The sequence below is a fragment of the Haliotis rubra genome, unplaced genomic scaffold (genome assembly GCF_003918875.1).
Source record: "Haliotis rubra isolate DU_JTF1 unplaced genomic scaffold, ASM391887v1 Scf893, whole genome shotgun sequence".
NCBI lineage: Eukaryota > Metazoa > Mollusca > Gastropoda > Lepetellida > Haliotidae > Haliotis > Haliotis rubra.
This window is the reverse complement of record NW_025767627.1, coordinates 180,949-203,632: the sequence shown is the minus strand read 5'-3', so window position 1 is coordinate 203,632 and position 22,684 is coordinate 180,949. Positions and strand designations below refer to the sequence as shown.

At 42.4% G+C, this 22,684-nt stretch overlaps 1 protein-coding gene across 1 annotated transcript in view; it reads right to left on the bottom strand.

Moving 5' to 3' along the window:
* The window catches only part of LOC124263671 (phospholipid transfer protein C2CD2L-like), a 106,391-nt gene extending 98,621 nt beyond the window's left edge, over positions 1 to 7,770 (bottom strand). The window contains exon 1 of the mRNA XM_046698329.1: positions 7,213 to 7,770. Within this exon, the coding sequence (XP_046554285.1) occupies positions 7,213 to 7,686 (474 nt within the window). The 5' untranslated portion in view covers positions 7,687 to 7,770. The remainder of the gene's footprint in view (positions 1 to 7,212) is intronic.
* Positions 7,771 to 22,684: the final 14,914 nt, after the last annotated feature.

Below are 22,684 nucleotides of genomic sequence, written 5' to 3'. Positions count from 1 at the left end.
TACTGTATACCAGCGGGTTCACCCAGAGAGTTCACCATCAATATACTGTATACCAGCGGGTTCACCCAGAGAGTTCACCATCAATATACTGTATACCAGCGGGTTCACCCAGAGAGTTCACCATCAATATACTGTATACCAGCGGGTTCACCCAGAGAGTTCACCATCAATATACTGTATACCAGCGGGTTCACCCAGAGAGTTCACCATCAATATACTGTATACCAGCGGGTTCACCATCAATATACTGTATACCAGAGAGTTCACCCAGAGAGTTCACCATCAATATACTGTATACCAGCGGGTTCACCCAGAGAGTTCACCATCAATATACTGTATACCAGCGGGTTCACCATCAATATACTGTATACCAGAGAGTTCACCCAGAGAGTTCACCATCAATATACTGTATACCAGCGGGTTCACCCAGAGAGTTCACCATCAATATACTGTATACCAGCGGGTTCACCCAGAGAGTTCACCATCAATATACTGTATACCAGCGGGTTCACCATCAATATACCGTATACCAGAGAGTTCACCCAGAGAGTTCACCATCAATATATTGTATACCAGCGGGTTCACCCAGAGAGTTCACCATCAATATACTGTATACCAGCGGGTTCACCCAGAGAGTTCACCATCAATATACCTGACATAAATTGTAAGCTTTTTTTCTATGGCGATGTCACAGGTCTCATCCAACATAAGGCCAATGTGTGGACTGCTCTATATGGCTTCAATTTGCTGTTCTTGCATATAAAAGGAAGATCGATTCCTCAATCACATGACCATGTCTGTTTAAGTTACCGCAGTGTTCTACACCATTGATAAATTGTAGATTCATCAAATCTTTAAAAGTATCAGCAGGGATATTTTTGGAGCCATGACATTAACAGTGCGCATTTGTTTATGTGAACATCAGTCAATGCTGTTGCATTTTGGGAAGTTTAACTGCGTCAAGGTGATCTTAAGAAGCATGATGTCTTGTTAAGGTCGACTTCTGAAAAGTTTGACAAGCAAATGTAAAGGGGTTAGATTTATTTTTTGCCCGAATGCACACATCACAGGTCATGATTTTGCAGTTGGTTTTAGTGCTCATCATTGAAAATGCCAGAAGATTAGTTTTTCTCGCTTTCATTACCGAAAAACGAGTCACACGACCGTTGATTCATAGCAGGGCTGACAATGTTAAATGACCGAAACATAGTCTAAACATAGTGAATGACGTATTCAACTGCTATTGGCTGTCTAAATATTATGAATGACATACTCAACTGCTATGGGCAGGTATCTTTACCGCATTTACTCTATTTTTAGCCAATCGGTGTTCCCATACTTTCTGTAAATATTACGAGCGTTTCCCATACAGTTTGCAATGAAACGAAAGCTATCATTGTTTCTTATCAAATCGATTTTATGGAACTAACTTCCGAGGTTCACTCATAAAACTTGCGTGAAGCTTGACTCGTGTGGTAATATTTTGAGAGTCTTTTAGAAAATTGTTGTGTCAAATACGCAAGAATCACGAGTCATTTAAACCCTGCACAGCAAGGTAAACAATCACCGCACACAGGTAAACAATCATTGTGGCTACTCTTTGTACACAACCTGGGTCACTTACTGGTACCCATGCTACAACAGATTACTCATTATATACAACCTGGAGTGACTTACTGGTACCCATGTTACTCATTATATACAACCTGGAGTGACTTACTGGTACCAATGTTACTCATTATATACAACCTGGAGTGACTTACTGGTACCCATGCTACAACAGGTTACTCATTATATACATCCTGGAGTGACTTACTGGTACCCATGTTACTCATTATATATAACCTTGAGTGACTTACTGGTACCCATGCTACAACAGGTTACTCATTATATACATCCTGGAGTGACTTACTGGTACCAATGTTACTCATTATATACAACCTGGAGTGACTTACTGGTACCCATGTTACTCATTATATACAACCTGGAGTGACTTACTGGTACCCATGCTACAACAGGTTACTCATTATATACATCCTGGAGTGACTTACTGGTACCCATGTTACTCATTATATATAACCTGGAGACTGGTACCCATGCTACAACAGGTTACTCATTATATACATCCTGGAGTGACTTACTGGTACCCATGTTACTCATTATATATAACCTGGAGTGACTTACTGGTACCCATGCTACAACAGGTTACTCATTATATACATCCTGGAGTGACTTACTGGTACCCATGTTACTCATTATATACATCCTGGAGTGACTTACTGGTACCCATGTTACTCATTATATATAACCTGGAGTGACTTACTGGTACCCATGCCATGCTACATACCTGGTTACTCATTATATACATCCTGGAGTGACTTACAACTGGTTACTGGTACCCATGTTACTCATTATATATAACCTGGAGTGACTTACTGGTACCCATGCTACAACAGGTTACTCATTATATACATCCTGGAGTGACTTACTGGTACCCATGTTACTCATTATATACAACCTGGAGTGACTTACTGGTACCCATGCTACAACAGGTTACTCATTATATACATCCTGGAGTGACTTACTGGTACCCATGTTACTCATTATATATAACCTGGAGTGACTTACTGGTACCCATGCTACAACAGGTTACTCATTATATACATCCTGGAGTGACTTACTGGTACCCATGTTACTCATTATATACAACCTGGAGTGACTTACTGGTACCCATGTTACTCATTATATACAACCTGGAGTGACTTACTGGTACCCATGCTACAACAGGTTACTCATTATATACAACCTGGAGTGACTTACTGGTACCCATGTTACTCATTATATATAACCTGGAGTGACTTACTGGTACCCATGCTACAACAGGTTACTCATTATATACAACCTGGAGTGACTTACTGGTACCCATGTTACTCATTATATATAACCTGGAGTGACTTACTGGTACCCATGTTACTCATTATATACATCCTGGAGTGACTTACTGGTACCCATGTTACTCATTATATACAACCTGGAGTGACTTACTGGTACCCATGTTACTCATTATATACAACCTGGAGTGACTTACTGGTACCCATGTTACTCATTATATACAACCTGGAGTGACTTACTGGTACCCATGCTACAACAGGTTACTCATTATATACATCCTGGGTGACTTACTGGTACCCATGTTACTCATTATATACAACCTGGGTGACTTACTGGTACCCATGCTACAACAGGTTACTCATTATATACATCCTGGAGTGACTTACTGGTACCCATGTTACTCATTATATACATCCTGGAGTGACTTACTGGTACCCATGTTACTCATTATATACAACCTGGAGTGACTTACTGGTACCCATGCTACAACAGGTTACTCATTATATACATCCTGGAGTCACTTACTGGTACCCATGTTACTCATTATATACAACCTGGAGTGACTTACTGGTACCCATGTTTCACCTAATCTCATGACACAGGTTACTCATTATATACAACCTGGAGTGACTTACTGGTACCCATGTTACTCATTATATACAACCTGGAGTGACTTACTGGTACCCATGTTACTCATTATATACAACCTGGAGTGACTTACTGGTACCCATGTTTCATTATATACATCCTGATCTCGACTGGTACACATGTTACACAATACACAGCAGCCCTGCTGCTGTTGAAGACGCTACCACGGTAACAATTCACTGATATTGATAACACAATATAGGGTAGGCAATATTGACATATAGACATATATAGTGAGAATAAGAGTGAATAGACATTGTTATTGCACTCCATTATGGCAATACAGTGAAACCTGTCTAAACCGGAACCCCACGGTACAGAAATATAATGCCAGTTTAGACAGGGTGCCGGATTAGACATTAATGATCATAAAATCATTGTAAAATGGCCGGACCAAAATTTTATGCTGGTTTTGACAGTATGCCGGATTAGACAGGTGCCGGTGTTGGCAGGTTTCACTGTATATACATATGTATTATTACACCACAGAACGCCAGTGAACACGTTATTACACTACTGTATGCCAGTGTATATATCCGTTACTACACTACTGTATGCCAGTGTATATATCCGTTATTACACTACTGTATGCCAGTGTATATATCTGTTATTACACTACTGTATGCCAGCATATATATCTGTTATTACACTACTGTATGCCAGTGTATATATCTGTTATTACACTACTGTATGCCAGCGTATATATCTGTTATTACACTACTGTATGCCAGTGTATATATCTGTTATTACACTACTGTATTCCAGTCCATTATAAAATATATACATAGGTATTATTACACCACAGAACGTCAGTGTATACGTTATTACACTATTGTATGCCAGTGCATATATCCGTTATTACACTACTGTATGCCAGTGTATATATGTTATTACACTACTGTATGCCAGTGTATATATGTTATTACACTACTGTATGCCAGTCCATTGTGGCAATATATACATAGGTATTATTACACCACAGAATGTCAGTGTATACGTTATTACACTACAGTATGCCAGAGTATATCTGTTATTACACCTCAGAATGCCAGTGTATACGTTATTACACTACTGCATGCCAGTGTATACGTTATTACACTACTGTATGCCAGTGTATATATATGTTATCACACTACTGTATGCCAGTGTATATAAGTTATTACACCACAGAACGCCAGTGTATATGTTAATACACTACTGTATGCCGGTGTATACGTTATTACACTACTGTATACCAGTGTATACGCTTATTACACTACTGTATACCAGTATATACGTCATTATACTACTGTATGCCAGTGTATATATGTTATTACACCACAGAACGCCAGTGTATACCTTATTACACTACTGTATGTCAGTGTATACGTTATTACACTACTGTATGCCAGTGTATACGTTATTACACTACTGTATGCCAGTGTATACGTTATTACACTACTGTATGCCAGTGTATACATTATTACACTACTGTATGCCAGTGTATCCGTTATCACAATACTGTATGCCAGTGTATATATATGTTATTACACTACTGTATGCCAGTGTATACATTATTACACTACTGTACACCAGTGTATATATCTGTTATTACACTACTGTATGCCAGTGTATATATCTGTTATTACACTACTGTATGCCAGCATATATATCTGTTATTACACTACTGTATGCCAGTGTATGTATCTGTTATTACATTACTGTATGCCAGTGTATATATCTGTTATTACACTACTGTATGCCAGTGTATATATCTGTTATTACACTACTGTATGCCAGCATATATATCTGTTATTACACTACTGTATGCCAGTGTATGTATTTGTTATTACACTACTGTATGCCAGTATATATATATCTGTTATTACACTACTGTATGCCAGTGTATGTATCTGTTATTACACTACTGTATGCCAGTATATATATATCTGTTATTACACTACTGTATGCCAGTATATATATCTGTTATTACACTACTGTATTCCAGTGTATATGTTATTACACTACTGTATTCCAGTGTTTATATGTGTTATTACACTACTGTATGCCAGTGTATATATCTGTTATTATACTACTGTATGCCAGCATATATATTTGTTATTACACTAATGTATGCCAGCGTATATATCTGTTATTACACTACTGTATGCCAGCATATATATTTGTTATTACACTACTGTATGCCAGTTTATGTATCTGTTATTACAGTACTGTATGCCAGTATATATCTGTTATTACACTACTGTATGTCAGCATATATATCTGTTATTACACTACTGTATGCCAGTGTATGTATGTTATTACACTACTGTATGCCAGTATATATATATGTTATTACACTACTGTATGCCAGTGAATATATCTGTTATTATACTACTGTATGCCAGCATATATATTTGTTATTACACTGGGCGGTGGGGTAGCCTAGTGGTTAAAGCGTTGTCTCGTCACGTCGAAGACCCGGGTTCGATTCCCCACATGGGCACAATGTGTGAAGCCCATTTCTGGTGTCCCCCGCCGTGATATTGCTGGAATATTGCTAAAAGCGGCGTAAAACTAAACTCAGTCAGTCAGTTGTTATTACACTACTGTATGCCAGTGTATGTATCTGTTATTACACTACTGTATGCCAGTATATATATGTTATTACACTACTGTATGCCAGCATATATATCTGTTATTACACTACTGTATGCCAGTGTATGTATCTGTTATTACACTACTGTATGCCAGTATATATATATCTTTTATTACACTACTGTATGCCAGTGTATGTATCTGTTATTACACTACTTTATGCCAGCATATATATGTTATTACACTACTGTATGCCAGTGTATATGTTATTACACTACTGTATGCCAGTGTATATATCTGTTATTACACTACTGTATGCCAGTGTATATATCTGTTATTACACTACTGCATGCCAGTGTATATATCTGTTATTATACTACTGTATGTCAGTGCATACAGCTATGTCAGTACACTTCACAAGGTGTATGCAGCTACATAATGCGAGTGTACATATGTTATTACACTACATCATGCCAGTACATATATGTTATTACACTACATGTCAGTGTATATGTTCTTACACTACATAAAGTCAGTGTATTGCTATAACACTACATAACGTCAGTGTATATATGCTATAACACTACATAACGTCAGTGTATATATGCTATAACACTACATAACGTCAGTGTGTATATGCTATAACACTACATAACGTCAGTGTATATATGCTATAACACTACATAACGTCAGTGTATATATGCTATAACACTACATAACGTCAGTGTATATATGCTATAACACTACATAACGTCAGTGTATATATGCTATAACACTACATAACGTCAGTGTATATATGCTATAACACTACATAAAGTCAGTGTATGTCTGGGTATTACTGAACATAATGTCATTGTTCAGAGGCGTTGATATATGCAATGTGACAATATATTTCTATGTTGCTACTCACCATGGCTATGCATAAAAAGTTCCTAATGTCACTGCATACATATGTGTGATCTCTGGTATTGCTTTCACGATTTTTGTGCAAGCATCATCACTTGCTTAGGGTTGCATTTTTTTAGCTATATGAATATTTGTAATGCGATTGAATCTAGTAGTTCGGATGTATGTTAAATGGTTTGCTCTACTTACCCCTAGTTTGGTCATCTGTTCATTGAGAGACTTAATCCACTCGTCCAGGAAGTCCGCAGAATGGTAATAGTGGAGGTAAAACCAGTTTAGCGCTGTGTTAAACCACTGACAGGTTTCAATGCCGGGCGCCTTGGGAAGTGCAGGTTTGGCACCGACCTCCTTCGCACGCAGTGTCTCCGACGGCAGACGACGTTGCAGAGGACCCACGAAAGATACGAATGAGTTGATGACAATGACAATCACTGAACACCAACAAAACCAGCCTATCAACAAAATATCCAAGAAATGATCTTCCCATCGAAGCTTGGAATACCATGTTGCTGCTGCTTCCGCCATCTTGCTAGAGCTCTCCCCAAGTTTGTACCAAATGAGACGAAGGGTTATATCTGCCATGGTGTATTTTTGGAAGCAGGTTGGGCCAATCGGGGCCCCCTTGATGAAACCTGATCGCTGGCAGCTGCACCGTCTTCCCATAAACCGGCACGCAGCTTCCACGAGCTGCAGGAGGGTGGATTTCGCCGAGCGAGCACGCGAGGAATGTTATGAGTGTTTTCCCGTTTTTCGTGACGTATTATTAATTTCAGCCAATCAGCGTGCTCGGATAATACGAGCTAGGGGATTCCATTAGGGGATGCCCTCGTGACGAGTTTGACAGGTGTTGTGAATCTACACCGGCGAGTGCGCTACCGGTTCACCTTGAAGCTGTTCCGGCGATGTTAATTAATATCTCGCCATGTTGCTAGCCATTGTATTTCGCACAGCTTAGCAGAGCTGCTGAGAAAACATCTCCACCTGGCGGAGAGCTTATTGGACAATGTGTTACTCTATCGATCAAGCATTGAATAAGTGATTAATTGATTAGGAGATTCAGACGTGAACTTTGGAGCGGTGGGCTGTAAGGTTGCTACCAACTAGAAGGTTACTATAGGGAACAATGTAATGGCCTAGCTAGTCACTGGTGCTGAAGGCAATATTTGGAAACACCGTTACAGAACGGCGTTAGTACCAGGCAGTACAGAACAGCGTTATTACCAGGAAGTACAGAACAGCGTTAGTACCAGGAAGTACAGAACAGCGTTAGTACCAGGAAGTACAGAACAGCGTTAGTACCAGGAAGTACAGGTACCAGGAAGTACAGAACAGCGTTAGTACCAGGAAGTACAGAACAGCGTTAGTACCAGGAAGTACAGAACAGCGTTAGTACCAGGAAGTACAGAACAGCGTTAGTACCAGGAAGTACAGAACAGCGTTAGTACCAGGAAGTACAGAACAGCGTTAGTACAGAACAACGTTAGTACCAGGAAGTACAGAACAGCGTTAGTACCAGGAAGTACAGAACAGCGTTAGTACCAGGGAGTACAGAACAGCGTTAGTACCAGGAAGTACAGGAAGTACAGTACACAGAACAGCGTTAGTACCAGGGAGTACAGAACAGCGGTACAGAACAGCGTTAGTACCAGGAAGTACAGAACAGCGTTAGTACCAGGGAGTACAGAACAGCGTTAGTACCAGGAAGTACAGAACAGCGTTAGTACCAGGAAGTACAGAACAGCGTTAGTACAGAACAACGTTAGTACCAGGAAGTACAGAACAGCGTTAGTACCAGGAAGTACAGAACAGCGTTAGTACCAGGAAGTACAGAACAGCGTTAGAACCAGGAAGTACAGAACAGCGTTAGTACCAGGAGGTACAGAACAGCGTTAGTACCAGGGAGTACAGAACAGCGTTAGTACCAGGAAGTACAGAACAGCGTTAATACAGAACAACGTTAGTACCAGGGAGTACAGAACAGCGTTAGTACCAGGGAGTACAGAACAGCGTTAGTACCAGGGAGTACAGAACAGCGTTAGTACCAGGGACTACAGAACAGCGTTAGTACCAGGAAGTACAGAACAGCGTTAGTACCAGGAAGTACAGAACAGCGTACGTTAGTACCAGGAAGTACAGAACGAGTTAAAACCATGTTGTTTATTTCTACACATTTAGTTCGTCACTACCTAGTCACGTGGTCACGCGGATAGGGTCGAGGGAAGACAACTGAGATCCTGAAACGTGCAGATCGGCGGAAAGCTGACCGCCATACACGGGACAAAGAGATTCCGTGATACATTTATAAGAACATGAAACTGTGTTGACTGTTTGTAAATGCGTCCACAGCAGTATTCCAAATAATCCAGTGATTGATATAATGAGCACCGCCCAACGCCGTCGGGGCGCGATGTCCAGTATCAACCACGTCAACAAGTTGTCGGTGGACTGTACAATGGGGACACCTAAGGAAATATCCCGTCCCTGGAGTGGCCATTACCCGACTTCTGTTTGGGGTGTTGTAACCGCCTTCGCCTAAATCATTTGTAGAATGTTAAAACGAGTGCATCTTCTATGCCTATATTCCAATATTAACTGTGATTAACACACTCGAAGAAAGTGCATTGCGATTCTCTCTGAAACGCAATGTATGGCGATAGTACGGGCGTCTTTGTTGTCTGCGGTGCAGTGTCGTGTCCCCTATGTGCGCCCGGATCCACTGATCCGGGTTCAAATGTAGTGCAGTGGTAAGGCGTATGCCTATCACGTTGAAGGCCCGGGATCGATCCCCGGTGGAGGCACTTTGGTTCGGGTCCGATGTGGGCACATTTGCGTAGTATTCTTGGACAAGATACTTAGATTCATATTGTCTCAGTTCACCTAGCTGTAAAATGGGTACCCGTGAGGATTTGCTGACAATATGAGTGTATAGTTTATTGCGCCTAACAGGCAGCATGGCTGCAAGATCCCCAGGGAGTTGAAAAAGTATCGGAAAGTACGATTACTATATTACTATTAGAAATGCCTGTTTGATTCTGGTGTCTTTGCGCCGAATGTACACTGTAGTACTAATTAGAAAAATATCTGTAAAGCGAGATGGTGACAAACCGTCGTAAAACTGAAACATGCGACGTCAAACTTGGTCTTCCTTGTTTGAGAGACTCGTGAAGATCCGGGTTACAACTGATCTTCAGTAACCCATGCTTGCCGTAAGAGGTGACTGACAGGATCGGGTGGTTCCATACGATGACTTGTTTGACACATGTCATCGTATCCGAATTACGAATATCGATGCTCATGCTTCTTGTCTGTTTATCACTGGATTGTGTGGTCCAGACTCAATTATTTACATACCGCCGCCATTGTATTGTTTTGAGATGTGGGTGTATGGCTAAGCCTCCTCTTATTCATGAAATATCAACTCGAAGTCTCAATTGTTTAATCCAGAACTCCACTGTTACAACAGGGTTCCAACACATAGATGAAAGTCACTTCCGACTTGATGAAACGTTCATGAGAAATAGATGTAACTGCGTTGAAACTCAAGCATAACCTAGCATAGTCCTAGATTAAAGTAATTTCAAACTTTGAAACAGCCATATAGCTGTAATATTGCTGAGTGTGGCGTAAAACTAAACTCAGACCATCACCTATACCTCCACTAACACGTAGACCATCACCTATACCTCCACTAACACGTAGACCACCATCTATACCTCCACTAACATGTAGACCATCATCTATACCACCACTAACACGTAGAACATCACCTATACCACCACTAATACATAGACCAACACCTATACCACCACTAACACGTACACCATCACCTATACCACCACAAACACGTAGACCATCACCTATACCACCACTAACATATAAACCAATACCTATACACCACTAACACGTAGACCATCACCTATACCTCCACTAACACGTAGACCACCATCTATACCTCCACTAACATGTAGACCATCATCTATACCACCACTAACACGTAGAACATCACCTATACCACCACCAATACATAGACCAACACCTATACCACCACTAACAAGTACACCATCACCTATACCACCACAAACACGTAGACCATCACCTATACCACCACTAACATATAAACCAATACCTATACACCACTAACACGTAGACCATCATCTATACCACCACTAACACGTAGACCATAATTTATACCACCACTAACACGTAGACAATCATCTATACCGCCACTAACACGTAGATCATCACCTATACCACCACTAACACGTAGACCATCATCTATACCACCACTAACATGTAGACCATCACCTATACCACCACTAACATGTAGAACGTCACGTATACCTCCACTAACACGTAGACCAGAATCTATACCACCAATAACACGTAGACCATCATCTATACCACCACTAACACGTAGACCATCACCTATACCACCAGTAACACGTAGACCACCAACTATACATGCACTAACACGTAGTCCATCATCTATACCACCACTAACACGTAGACCATCACCTATACCTCCACTAACACGTAGACCATCATCTATACCACCAGTGACACGTAGACCATCACCTATACCACCACTAACACGTAGACCATCACCTACACCTCCACTAACACGTAGACCATCATCTATACCGCCACTAACACGTAGACCAACATCTATTCAACCATTAACACATAGACCATCACCTATACCACCACTAACATGTAGACCATCACCTATACCACCACTAACACGTACACGCAATCATCTTTACCACCAATAACAAGTACACCACCATCTAAGCCTCCACTTACACGTAGACCATCACCTATACCACCAGTAACACGTAGACCACCACCTATACATCCACTAACACGTAGACCATCATCTATACCACCACTAACACGTAGACCATCACCTATACCACCACTAACACGTAGACCATCACCTATACCACCACTAACACGTAGACCATCATCTATACCTCCACTAACACGTAGACCATCACCTATACCTCCACTAACACGTAGACCATCATCTATACCTCCACTAACACGTAGACCATCACCTGTACCTCCACTAACACGTAGACCATCATCTATACCGCCACTAACACGTAGACCAACATCTATTCAACCTTTAACACATAGACCATCACCTATACCACCACTAACACGTAGCACACCACCTATACCTCCACTAACACGTAGACCATCACCTATACCACCACTAACACGTACACCATCATCTTTACCACCAATAACAAGTACCCAACCATCTTAACCTCCACTTACACGTAGACCATCATCTATACCACCACTAACACGTAGACCATCACCTATACCTCCACTAACACGTAGACCATCATCTATACCACCACTAACACGTAGACCATCATCTATACCACCACTAACACGTAGACCATCACCTATACCACCACTAACACGTAGACCATCACCTATACCACCACTAACACGTAGACCATCACCTATACCACCACTAACACGTAGACCATCATCTATACCACCACTAACACGTAGACCATCATCTATACCACCATTAACACGTAGACCATCATCTATACCACCATTAACACGTAGACCCACACCATTAACACGTAGACCATCACCTATACCACCACTAACACGTAGACCATCATCTATACCACCATTAACACGTCACCTATACCTCCATCACCACCTATACCACCACTAACACGTAGACCATCACCTATACCACCAATAACAAGTAGACCATCACCTATACCACCACTAACACGTAGACCATCACCTATACCACCACTAACAACGTAGACCATCACCTATACCACCACTAACACTAACACGTATACCACCACTAACCTATATCACCACTAACAACACGTAGACCATCACCTATACCACCACTAACATGTAGACCATCACCTATACCACCACTAACACGTAGACCATCACCTATACCACCACTAACACGTAGACCATCATCTATACCACCACTAACACGTAGACCATCATCTATACCACCACTAACATGTAGACCATCATCTATACCACCACTAACACGTAGACCATCACCTATACCACCACTTACACGTAGACCATCACCTATACCACCACTTACACGTAGACCATCATCTATACCATCACTAACATGTAGACCATCATCTATACAACCACTAACATGTAGACCATCACCTATACCACCACTTACACGTAGACCATCATCTATACCACCACTAACACGTAGACCACCATCTATACCACCACTAACATGTAGACCATCATCTATACCGCCACTAACACGTAGACCATCACCTATACCATCATTAACACGTAGACCATCACCTATACCTCAACTAACACGTAGACCATCATCTATACCACCACTAACACGTAGACCATTACCAATATCACCACTAACAAGTACACCATCATCTATACCTCCACTAACACGTCGACCAACACCTATACCACCACTAACACGTAGACCATCACCTATACCTCCACTAACACGTAGACCATCACCTATATCGCCACTAACACTTAAACCATCATCTATTTCGCCACTAACACGTAGACCATCATTTATACCACCACTAACACGTAGCACACCACCTATACCTCCACTAACACGTAGACCATCACCTATACCACCACTAACACGTACACCATCATCTTTACCACCAATAACAAGTACACCACCATCTTAACCTCCACTTACACGTAGACCATCATCTATACCGCCACTAACACGTAGACCATCATCTATACCAACATTAACACGTAGACCATCACCTATACCTCAACTAACACGTAGACCATCACCTATACCTCCACTAACACGTAGACCATCATCTATTCAACCATTAACACATAGACCATCACCTATACCACCACTAACACGTAGACCATCACCTATACCTCCACTAACACGTAGACCATCACCTATACCACCACTAACACGTAGACTATCATCTATACGTCCAGTCACACATAGACCATCACCTATACCAACGTAGACCATCACCTATACCACCACTAACACGTAGCACACCACCTATACCACCATTAACACGTAGACCATCACCTATACCACCACTAACACGTAGACAATCACCTATACCACCACTAAGACGTAGACCATCACCTATACCTCCACTAACACGTACAACATCATCTATACCTCCACTTACACGTAGGCCATCATCTATACCACCACTAACACGTAGACCATCACCTATACCACCACCAACACGTAGACCATCACCTATACCTCCACTAACAAGTAGACCATCATCTATACCTCCACTAACACGTAGACCATCACCTATACCGCCACTAACAAGTACACCATCATCTATATCTCCACTAACACGTAGACCATCACCTATACCTCTACTAACAAGTACACCCTCATCTATACCTCCACTAACACGTAGACCAACACCTATACCTCCACTAACAAGTACACCATCATCTATATCGCCACTAACACGTAGACCATCACCTATACCGCCACTAACACGTTGACCATCATCTATACCACCACTAACACTTAGACCATCACCTATACCTCCACTAACATGTAGACCATCATCTATACCTCCACTAACACGTACACCATCATCTATACCACCACTAACATGTACACCATCATCTATACCACCACTAACATGTAGACCATCATCTATACCGCCACTAACACGTAGACCAACACCTGTACCTCCACTGACAAGTAGACCATCATCTATACCACCACTAACATGTACACCATCATCTATACCACCACTAACATGTAGACCATCATCTATACCGCCACTAACACGTAGACCAACATCTATACCTCCACTAACACGTAGACCATCATCTATATCACCACTAACACGTAGACCATCATCTATACCGCCAGTAAGACGTAGACCATCACCTATACCACCATTAACACGTAGACCATCACCTATACCACCACTTACATGTACACCATCATCTATACCACCACAAACACGTAGACCATCACCTATACCTCCACTAACACGTGGACCATCAGCTATACCACTAACACGTAGACCATCACCTAAACCTCCGTCCGTCTCACCTGAAGAGTGTCTGGGGCAAGGGGTTGTGATTGTACAACGCTTCATATGGTCGCTCGTGAAGTACATGCCATATGAAATTTACTGAAAAGATATAAGTTAAGTGCTGGTTGGTTTCTCATTCGTAACATCATTTAAATTTTTTGAGTGACATTAAGGCAGGAGGCAGACAGCCTCTCAAGAATCAGCTGTGCTCAAGTTTAGCTGCAGGATATTTTATGTATACGGATAGGATAGGACTTTTTCATCGAACTGCCAGTAAATATAAGAAAGAAAAAAATGTGAATTTGTCTAAGACGTTTAACTTGAGCTTGTCGTGTGATCAGATACTGATCAATACTGGTGGAACACACCTGAACAAGAACAAGTAGCCATATGTTTAGACTGAGCATAGACACACCATCCACAAGCCAAGCGGGATGATTTCAACTTTCCTTTATTCAACTTTTCCTTTATTCAACTATCCTTTATTCAACTTTCCTTTATTCAACTTTCCTTTATTCAACTTTCCTTTATTCAACTTTCCTTTATTCAACTTCCCTTACGTAGAGCAGCATGACAACAGCTCCAGACGCCAGGGCCTAGATTGTCGAAGCTCTCTGAGTGCTAAGATAGTCGTAAGTTAATGTTAATGTATGGCACTTACGACTTTTGGTATCTTAGCGCTAAGCGAGCTTCGAAAATCTAGGCCTATGCTCATTCTTCTGAAAAATTGTCTCACGAATATTTCTCAGAGGTTTAAGATCAAGTTTACTTAGTTCTAACCCTCTGTAAAGCTTTCAAAATGGTTTATGGTAGACTGACTGACTGACTGACTGAGTATGGTTTTACGCCGCTTTTAGCAATATTCCAGCAACATCACGGCGGGGGACACCAGAAATGGGCTTCACACATTGTACCCATGTGGGGATTCGAACCCGGGTCTTCGGCGTGACGAGCCAACGCTTTAACCACTAAGCTACCCCACCGCCCCTTATGGTGGACACACGGGGATATGTTGACATGAAGCATCACATCAACATATTCTCGGTGTAAGGAAGCAGCGGAGTTGTAGTTTACTGGGACTGTGATGGTATTCCTAATTACAAATATGTCGGCAGGTTTGATCACTATAAGCGGTTTTGTCAGCTCGTGTTCCATTTAAATATGTTTATGTTCGGATCACATCTTTACAACAGGTATTCTCCTCATGACGCCTTCTACAGACAAACACCTGTGCCTAGATTTTCGAAGCACTCTTAGCGCTAAGATAGTCGTAAGTTAATGTTAATGTATGGCACTTACGACTATCTTAAAGCTAAGAGAGCTTCGAAAATATAGGCCCTGACTGTTTAATTTCTGCCTTTTCTATTTTGGGACTCTCAGAATAAAATGTTTTAAATACATTTTCAAGTTTCTGTGCCTACAATTTGCATCAATTCACAATGATGTGTTTTCCAAATCTTGTCTCTAAAACTATCGGTACGCACATATAATGACCAAATGGTGTTGTTGTTCTTGTGATTCTTGGCGGAATTCAACTACCGAGTGACACCCTAAAATTCCATCTTTGCAAAACAGGACCTGGCATACAAATACAAAGTTCGAATCCTAAATCACCTATATTGGTTTGACAGCTGCATGGCTATTCTTGTATGTGTACAGACCCCATTTGTGAGAACTCCCAGTTGTGAGACACATTAATTAATGGTTCAGTGCACACACGTGGTGCTTCCCCATCCCTACGATGAAAGTGGGAACAGCCCTGTTGCCGAAGAGTACCCACAGGAGGCATATAGTTCATTAATGAGTTGATTAACACAGAAGAGATTGTTCGTTGAAGAGCATTTATTGTTTTCATTAGATACTGAAATACTGAAAAAGATTATCGTGAACTGGTGATATATTCTACTTGTTGAAAGCCTGCCATAATGGTGATCGGAAAGAGCAGTCAAAGGTTAATAAATACATTTGGATTAATTATAGTTACAACAGTTATTGCTAGATTTTTTAAACACGTAAATCTGAATAGGTAAATTCATTTCTCTTTCAAATGATTACGAAGTTACCTACACAAAGTGTTTATTTTTTAAAGCCATTTATCTGAGTAGGTTAATTACTTTATGTTTTAGAGTTTCATTAAGTTACCTCCACAAGATTCAGTTAAATAGCTAATCCATAATTAGCTGGGGTTAATCCATTCTATCAGATAGGGGGAGTAAGGTGTGTTTTCTTTGCTAATTACCGACTCCACTGTCTCACAACTGGGAGTCTCACAAATGGGAGTAGACCGGACAGACACATTAGATGAAAAACTCTCTCCAAGTTGGACATCTGGTAGGACGTATAAGAAGTAGATGATTTGTTCTTTCTAATTTGTAGGGTCCGGTGGAATTGTCATATTCTGCTGACTACTGTTTGAAAGAAGTAGACGAAGTCTCAACAATGTGGCTAACACAGAGAACGTTGTCGCGGATAACACCCATCAGTGCCCCTCATACTGGCAATCAAACATTGAATTCCATAGCAACCACCTCGCCATGACGTTCCTCACGGAGTTGCCTCCCTTGTATAGACACATGCGCGTAGCGACCAAGTCCTAGATTTTCGAAACATTCGTAGCCCTTAGAATTCTTAAAATTGATCGTAGCCAATGTGCTAAGAATGAGCTTAAACAGTTTGTAGGGCTACGAACGTTTCGGAAATCTAGGCTCAGAATTGGGACAAACAGTCCACAATTTCGTAAAACCCTATACATTGCCGCTACAGACGCGATTGTGTCGTGTGATCTTGTCGTGGATGGAATATATTCAGTAAACAATAATCCATGGCTTTCTGCAGATACAGGCGGTACAGGCAGAGCTGCAGATTCCACGTCCATCAGAAACACCAACTCCCACCAAACAGACACATTGGTCATATTAACCCAATCGGACCAGCATCTGAAGCAAAGTAAAGGAGCAACGAAACTTTTATATGTTGTTTGTAGCTGCACGTGGTTACTCATATTCACACACAGAATCGACGACAAAAATGATTGAAGTGCCGAAAGGAAACCATGCTAGTGGTGTATGTTATGTTTTATATGCGCTTGTCTCTCTACAGTTAGGGGTGCAGGTAATCAGGTGGAACAGTCAGACACTTGGCCCTGTTTCAGGATTTTCAGCCAGATTTGATATCAAACCAATAGCCACGCACGCTCGCTTTTTGCAATGAGTTCTTTGATATCACTTGTTTTGGATATCAACTGCTTTGAGTAAGAATTTATTTTAAACTTCGTCTTTATTAGATAAAGAAGTTGATATCTACACAAATCGTTGGCTTACCTGTAATTACCTTACCTGTATTTACCTTGCCTGTAATAGCTCAGATCAAACCTATACTTCATTCCACTACACACACGAGAGGAGCAAACTTCATTCCTTAATTAACAGTCCAAGATTGTAGCGTCACGAGCTCCAGCTGACCCCTCAGTTGGGCGTAATTACCTGGACAATGGTAGATGTCCGCACAGTCAAGGACATTCACGGCAGGGGACATCCTAACTACATTGACAGGGAACGGCCAGTGTCATTGTCCAGTCAATGACATTTGACCCCTCATTACAGGACATACTGCACATTATCATTGGAATAAAAAGAACCCAGTTAAACTGAAAAGTTCTTTGAGAGGCGTTTTAGAAGTTAAATGGCTTCGTAATGATATTATGTTTGAACACTATCTTCCACCCAGCATTGTGTAAACATGTTTCTCTCTCTCTCTCTCTCTCTCTCGGTCTCTCTCTCTCTCCCTCCCCCTCTCTCTCTCTCTCTCTCTCTCTCTCTCTCTCTCTCTCTCTCCCCCTCTCTCTCACTACCCTCTCTCTCTCTCCCTCTCTCTCTCTCTCTCCCTCTCTCTCTCTCTATCTCTCTCTCTTGTGCACTGACTCAGCATTCACCTGATGAAGGAGCGAGGATTGGCTCTGAAACGTCGTCTAAAGAATAAAAGAAGTTGTTATCCATTAAACGTGTCATGTATTCATTTTAAAAGTTGTTAAGATGAAGAAACTCCAAGTTCTATGGATAGTCAAACTCTTTATTACAATGAGCCATGCTTGTCTCTACCCGTGAAGATCTGGGTTAGAACTGGTCTACAGCATCCCATGCTTGTCTTACCCGTGAAGATCTGGGTTAGAACTGGTCTACAGCATCCCATGCTTGTCTCTACCCGTGAAGATCTGGGTTAGAACTGGTCTACAGCATCCCATGCTTGTCTTACCCGTGAAGATCTGGGTTAGAACTGGTCTACAGCATCTCATGCTTGTCTTACCCGTGAAGATCTGGGTTAGAACTGGTCTACAGCATCCCATGCTTGTCTTACTAGTCGTGAAGATCTGGGTTAGAACTGGTCTACAGCATCCCATGCTTGTCTCTTACCCGTGAAGATCTGGGTTAGAACTGGTCTACAGCATCTCCATGCTTGTCTTACCCGTGAAGATCTGGGTTAGAACTGGTCTACAGCATCTCATGCTTGTCTCTACCCGTGAAGATCTGGGTTAGAACTGGTCTACAGCATCCTACATGCTTGTCTCTACCCGTGAAGATCTGGGTTAGAACTGGTCTACAGCATCCTTGTCATGCTTGTCTTACCATGTGAAGATCTGGGTTAGAACTGGTCTACAGCATCTCATGCTTGTCTTACCCGTGAAGATCTGGGTTAGAACTGGTCTACAGCATCTCATGCTTGTCTTACCCGTGAAGATCTGGGTTAGAACTGGTCTACAGCATCTCATGCTTGTCTTACCCGTGAAGATCTGGGTTAGAACTGGTCTACAGCATCTGAAGATCTGGGTTATGCTTGTCTTACCCGTGAAGATCTGGGTTAGAACTGGTCTACAGCATCCCATGCTTGTCTTACCCGTGAAGATCTGGGTTAGAACTGGTCTACAGCATCCCATGCTTGTCTTACCCGTGAAGATCTGGGTTAGAACTGGTCTACAGCATCCCATGCTTGTCTTACCCGTGAAGATCTGGGTTAGAACTGGTCTACAGCATCTCATGCTTGTCTCTACCCGTGAAGATCTGGGTTAGAACTGGTCTACAGCATCCCATGCTTGTCTTACCCGTGAAGATCTGGGTTAGAACTGGTCTACAGCATCTCTACATGCTTGTCTACAGCTACCCGTGAAGATCTGGGTTAGAACTGGTCTACAGCATCCCATGCCATGCTTGTCTTACCCGTGAAGATCTGGGTTAGAACTGGTCTACAGCATCCCATGCTTGTCTCTACCCGTGAAGATCTGGGTTAGAACTGGTCTACAGCATCCCATGCTTGTCTTACCCGTGAAGATCTGGGTTAGAACTGGTCTACAGCATCCCATGCTTGTCTTACCCGTGAAGATCTGGGTTAGAACTGGTCTACAGCATCCCATGCTTGTCTCTACCCGTGAAGATCTGGGTTAGAACTGGTCTACAGCATCTCATGCTTGTCTCTACCCGTGAAGATCTGGGTTAGAACTGGTCTACAGCATCCCATGCTTGTCTTACCCGTGAAGATCTGGGTTAGAACTGGTCTACAGCATCTCATGCTTGTCTCTACCCGTGAAGATCTGGGTTAGAACTGGTCTACAGCATCCCATGCTTGTCTTACCCGTGAAGATCTGGGTTAGAACTGGTCTACAGCATCCCATGCTTGTCTCTACCCGTGAAGATCTGGGTTAGAACTGGTCTACAGCATCTCATGCTTGTCTTACCCGTGAAGATCTGGGTTAGAACTGGTCTACAGCATCTCATGCTTGTCTCTACCCGTGAAGATCTGGGTTAGAACTGGTCTACAGCATCCCATGCTTGTCTTACCCGTGAAGATCTGGGTTAGAACTGGTCTACAGCATCCCATGCTTGTCTTACCCGTGAAGATCTGGGTTAGAACTGGTCTACAGCATCCCATGCTTGTCTTACCCGTGAAGATCTGGGTTAGAACTGGTCTACAGCATCTCATGCTTGTCTTACCCGTGAAGATCTGGGTTAGAACTGGTCTACAGCATCCCATGCTTGTCTTACCCGTGAAGATCTGGGTTAGAACTGGTCTACAGCATCCCATGCCCATGCTTGTCTCTACCCGTGAAGATCTGGGTTAGAACTGGTCTACAGCATCCCATGCTTGTCTTACCCGTGAAGATCTGGGTTAGAACTGGTCTACAGCATCTCATGCTTGTCTCTACCCGTGAAGATCTGGGTTAGAACTGGTCTACAGCATCCCATGCTTGTCTCTACCCGTGAAGATCTGGGTTAGAACTGGTCTACAGCATCCCATGCTTGTCTTACCCCCGTGAAGATCTGGGTTAGAACTGGTCTAAAGAACTTGTGTCACCCGTCTGGTCTACAGCATCCCATGCTAGCCCTATCCGTGAAGATCCGGGTTAGAACTGGTCTACAGCATCCCATGCTTGTCTCTACCCGTGAAGATCTGGGTTAGAACTGGTCTACAGCATCCCATGCTTGTCTTACCCGTGAAGATCTGGGTTAGAACTGGTCTACAGCATCTCATGCTTGTCTTACCCGTGAAGATCTGGGTTAGAACTGGTCTACAGCATCTCATGCTTGTCTCTACCCGTGAAGATCTGGGTAGAGAACTGGTCTACAGCATCCCATGCTTGTCTTACCCGTGAAGATCTGGGTTAGAACTGGTCTACAGCATCCCATGCTTGTCTTACCCGTGAAGATCTGGGTTAGAACTGGTCTACAGCATCCCATGCTTGTCTCTACCCGTGAAGATCTGGGTTAGAACTGGTCTACAGCATCTCATGCTTGTCTTACCCGTGAAGATCTGGGTTAGAACTGGTCTACAGCATCCCATGCTTGTCTTACCCGTGAAGATCTGGGTTAGAACTGGTCTACAGCATCCCATGCTTGTCTCTACCCGTGAAGATCTGGGTTAGAACTGGTCTACAGCATCTCATGCTTGTCTTACCCGTGAAGATCTGGGTTAGAACTGGTCTACAGCATCCCATGCTTGTCTTACCCGTGAAGATCTGGGTTAGAACTGGTCTACAGCATCCCATGCTTGTCTTACCCGTGAAGATCTGGGTTAGAACTGGTCTACAGCATCCCATGCTTGTCTTACCCGTGAAGATCTGGGTTAGAACTGGTCTACAGCATCTCATGCTTGTCTTACCCGTGAAGATCTGGGTTAGAACTGGTCTACAGCATCTCATGCTTGTCTACAGCACCCGTGAAGATCTGGGTTAGAACTGGTCTACAGCATCTCATGCTTGTCTTACCCGTGAAGATCTGGGTTAGAACTGGTCTACAGCATCCCATGCTTGTCCCACCCTTGAAGATCTGGGTTAGAACTGGTCTACAGCATCCCATGCTTGAATCTTAGTTAGAACTGGTCTACAGCATCCCATGCTTGTCTCTACCCGTGAAGATCTGGGTTAGAACTGGTCTACAGCATCCCATGCTTGTCTCTACCCGTGAAGATCTGGGTTAGAACTGGTCTACAGCATCTCATGCTTGTCTTACCCGTGAAGATCTGGGTTAGAACTGGTCTACAGCATCCCATGCTTGTCTCTACCCGTGAAGATCTGGGTTAGAACTGGTCTACAGCATCCCATGCTTGTC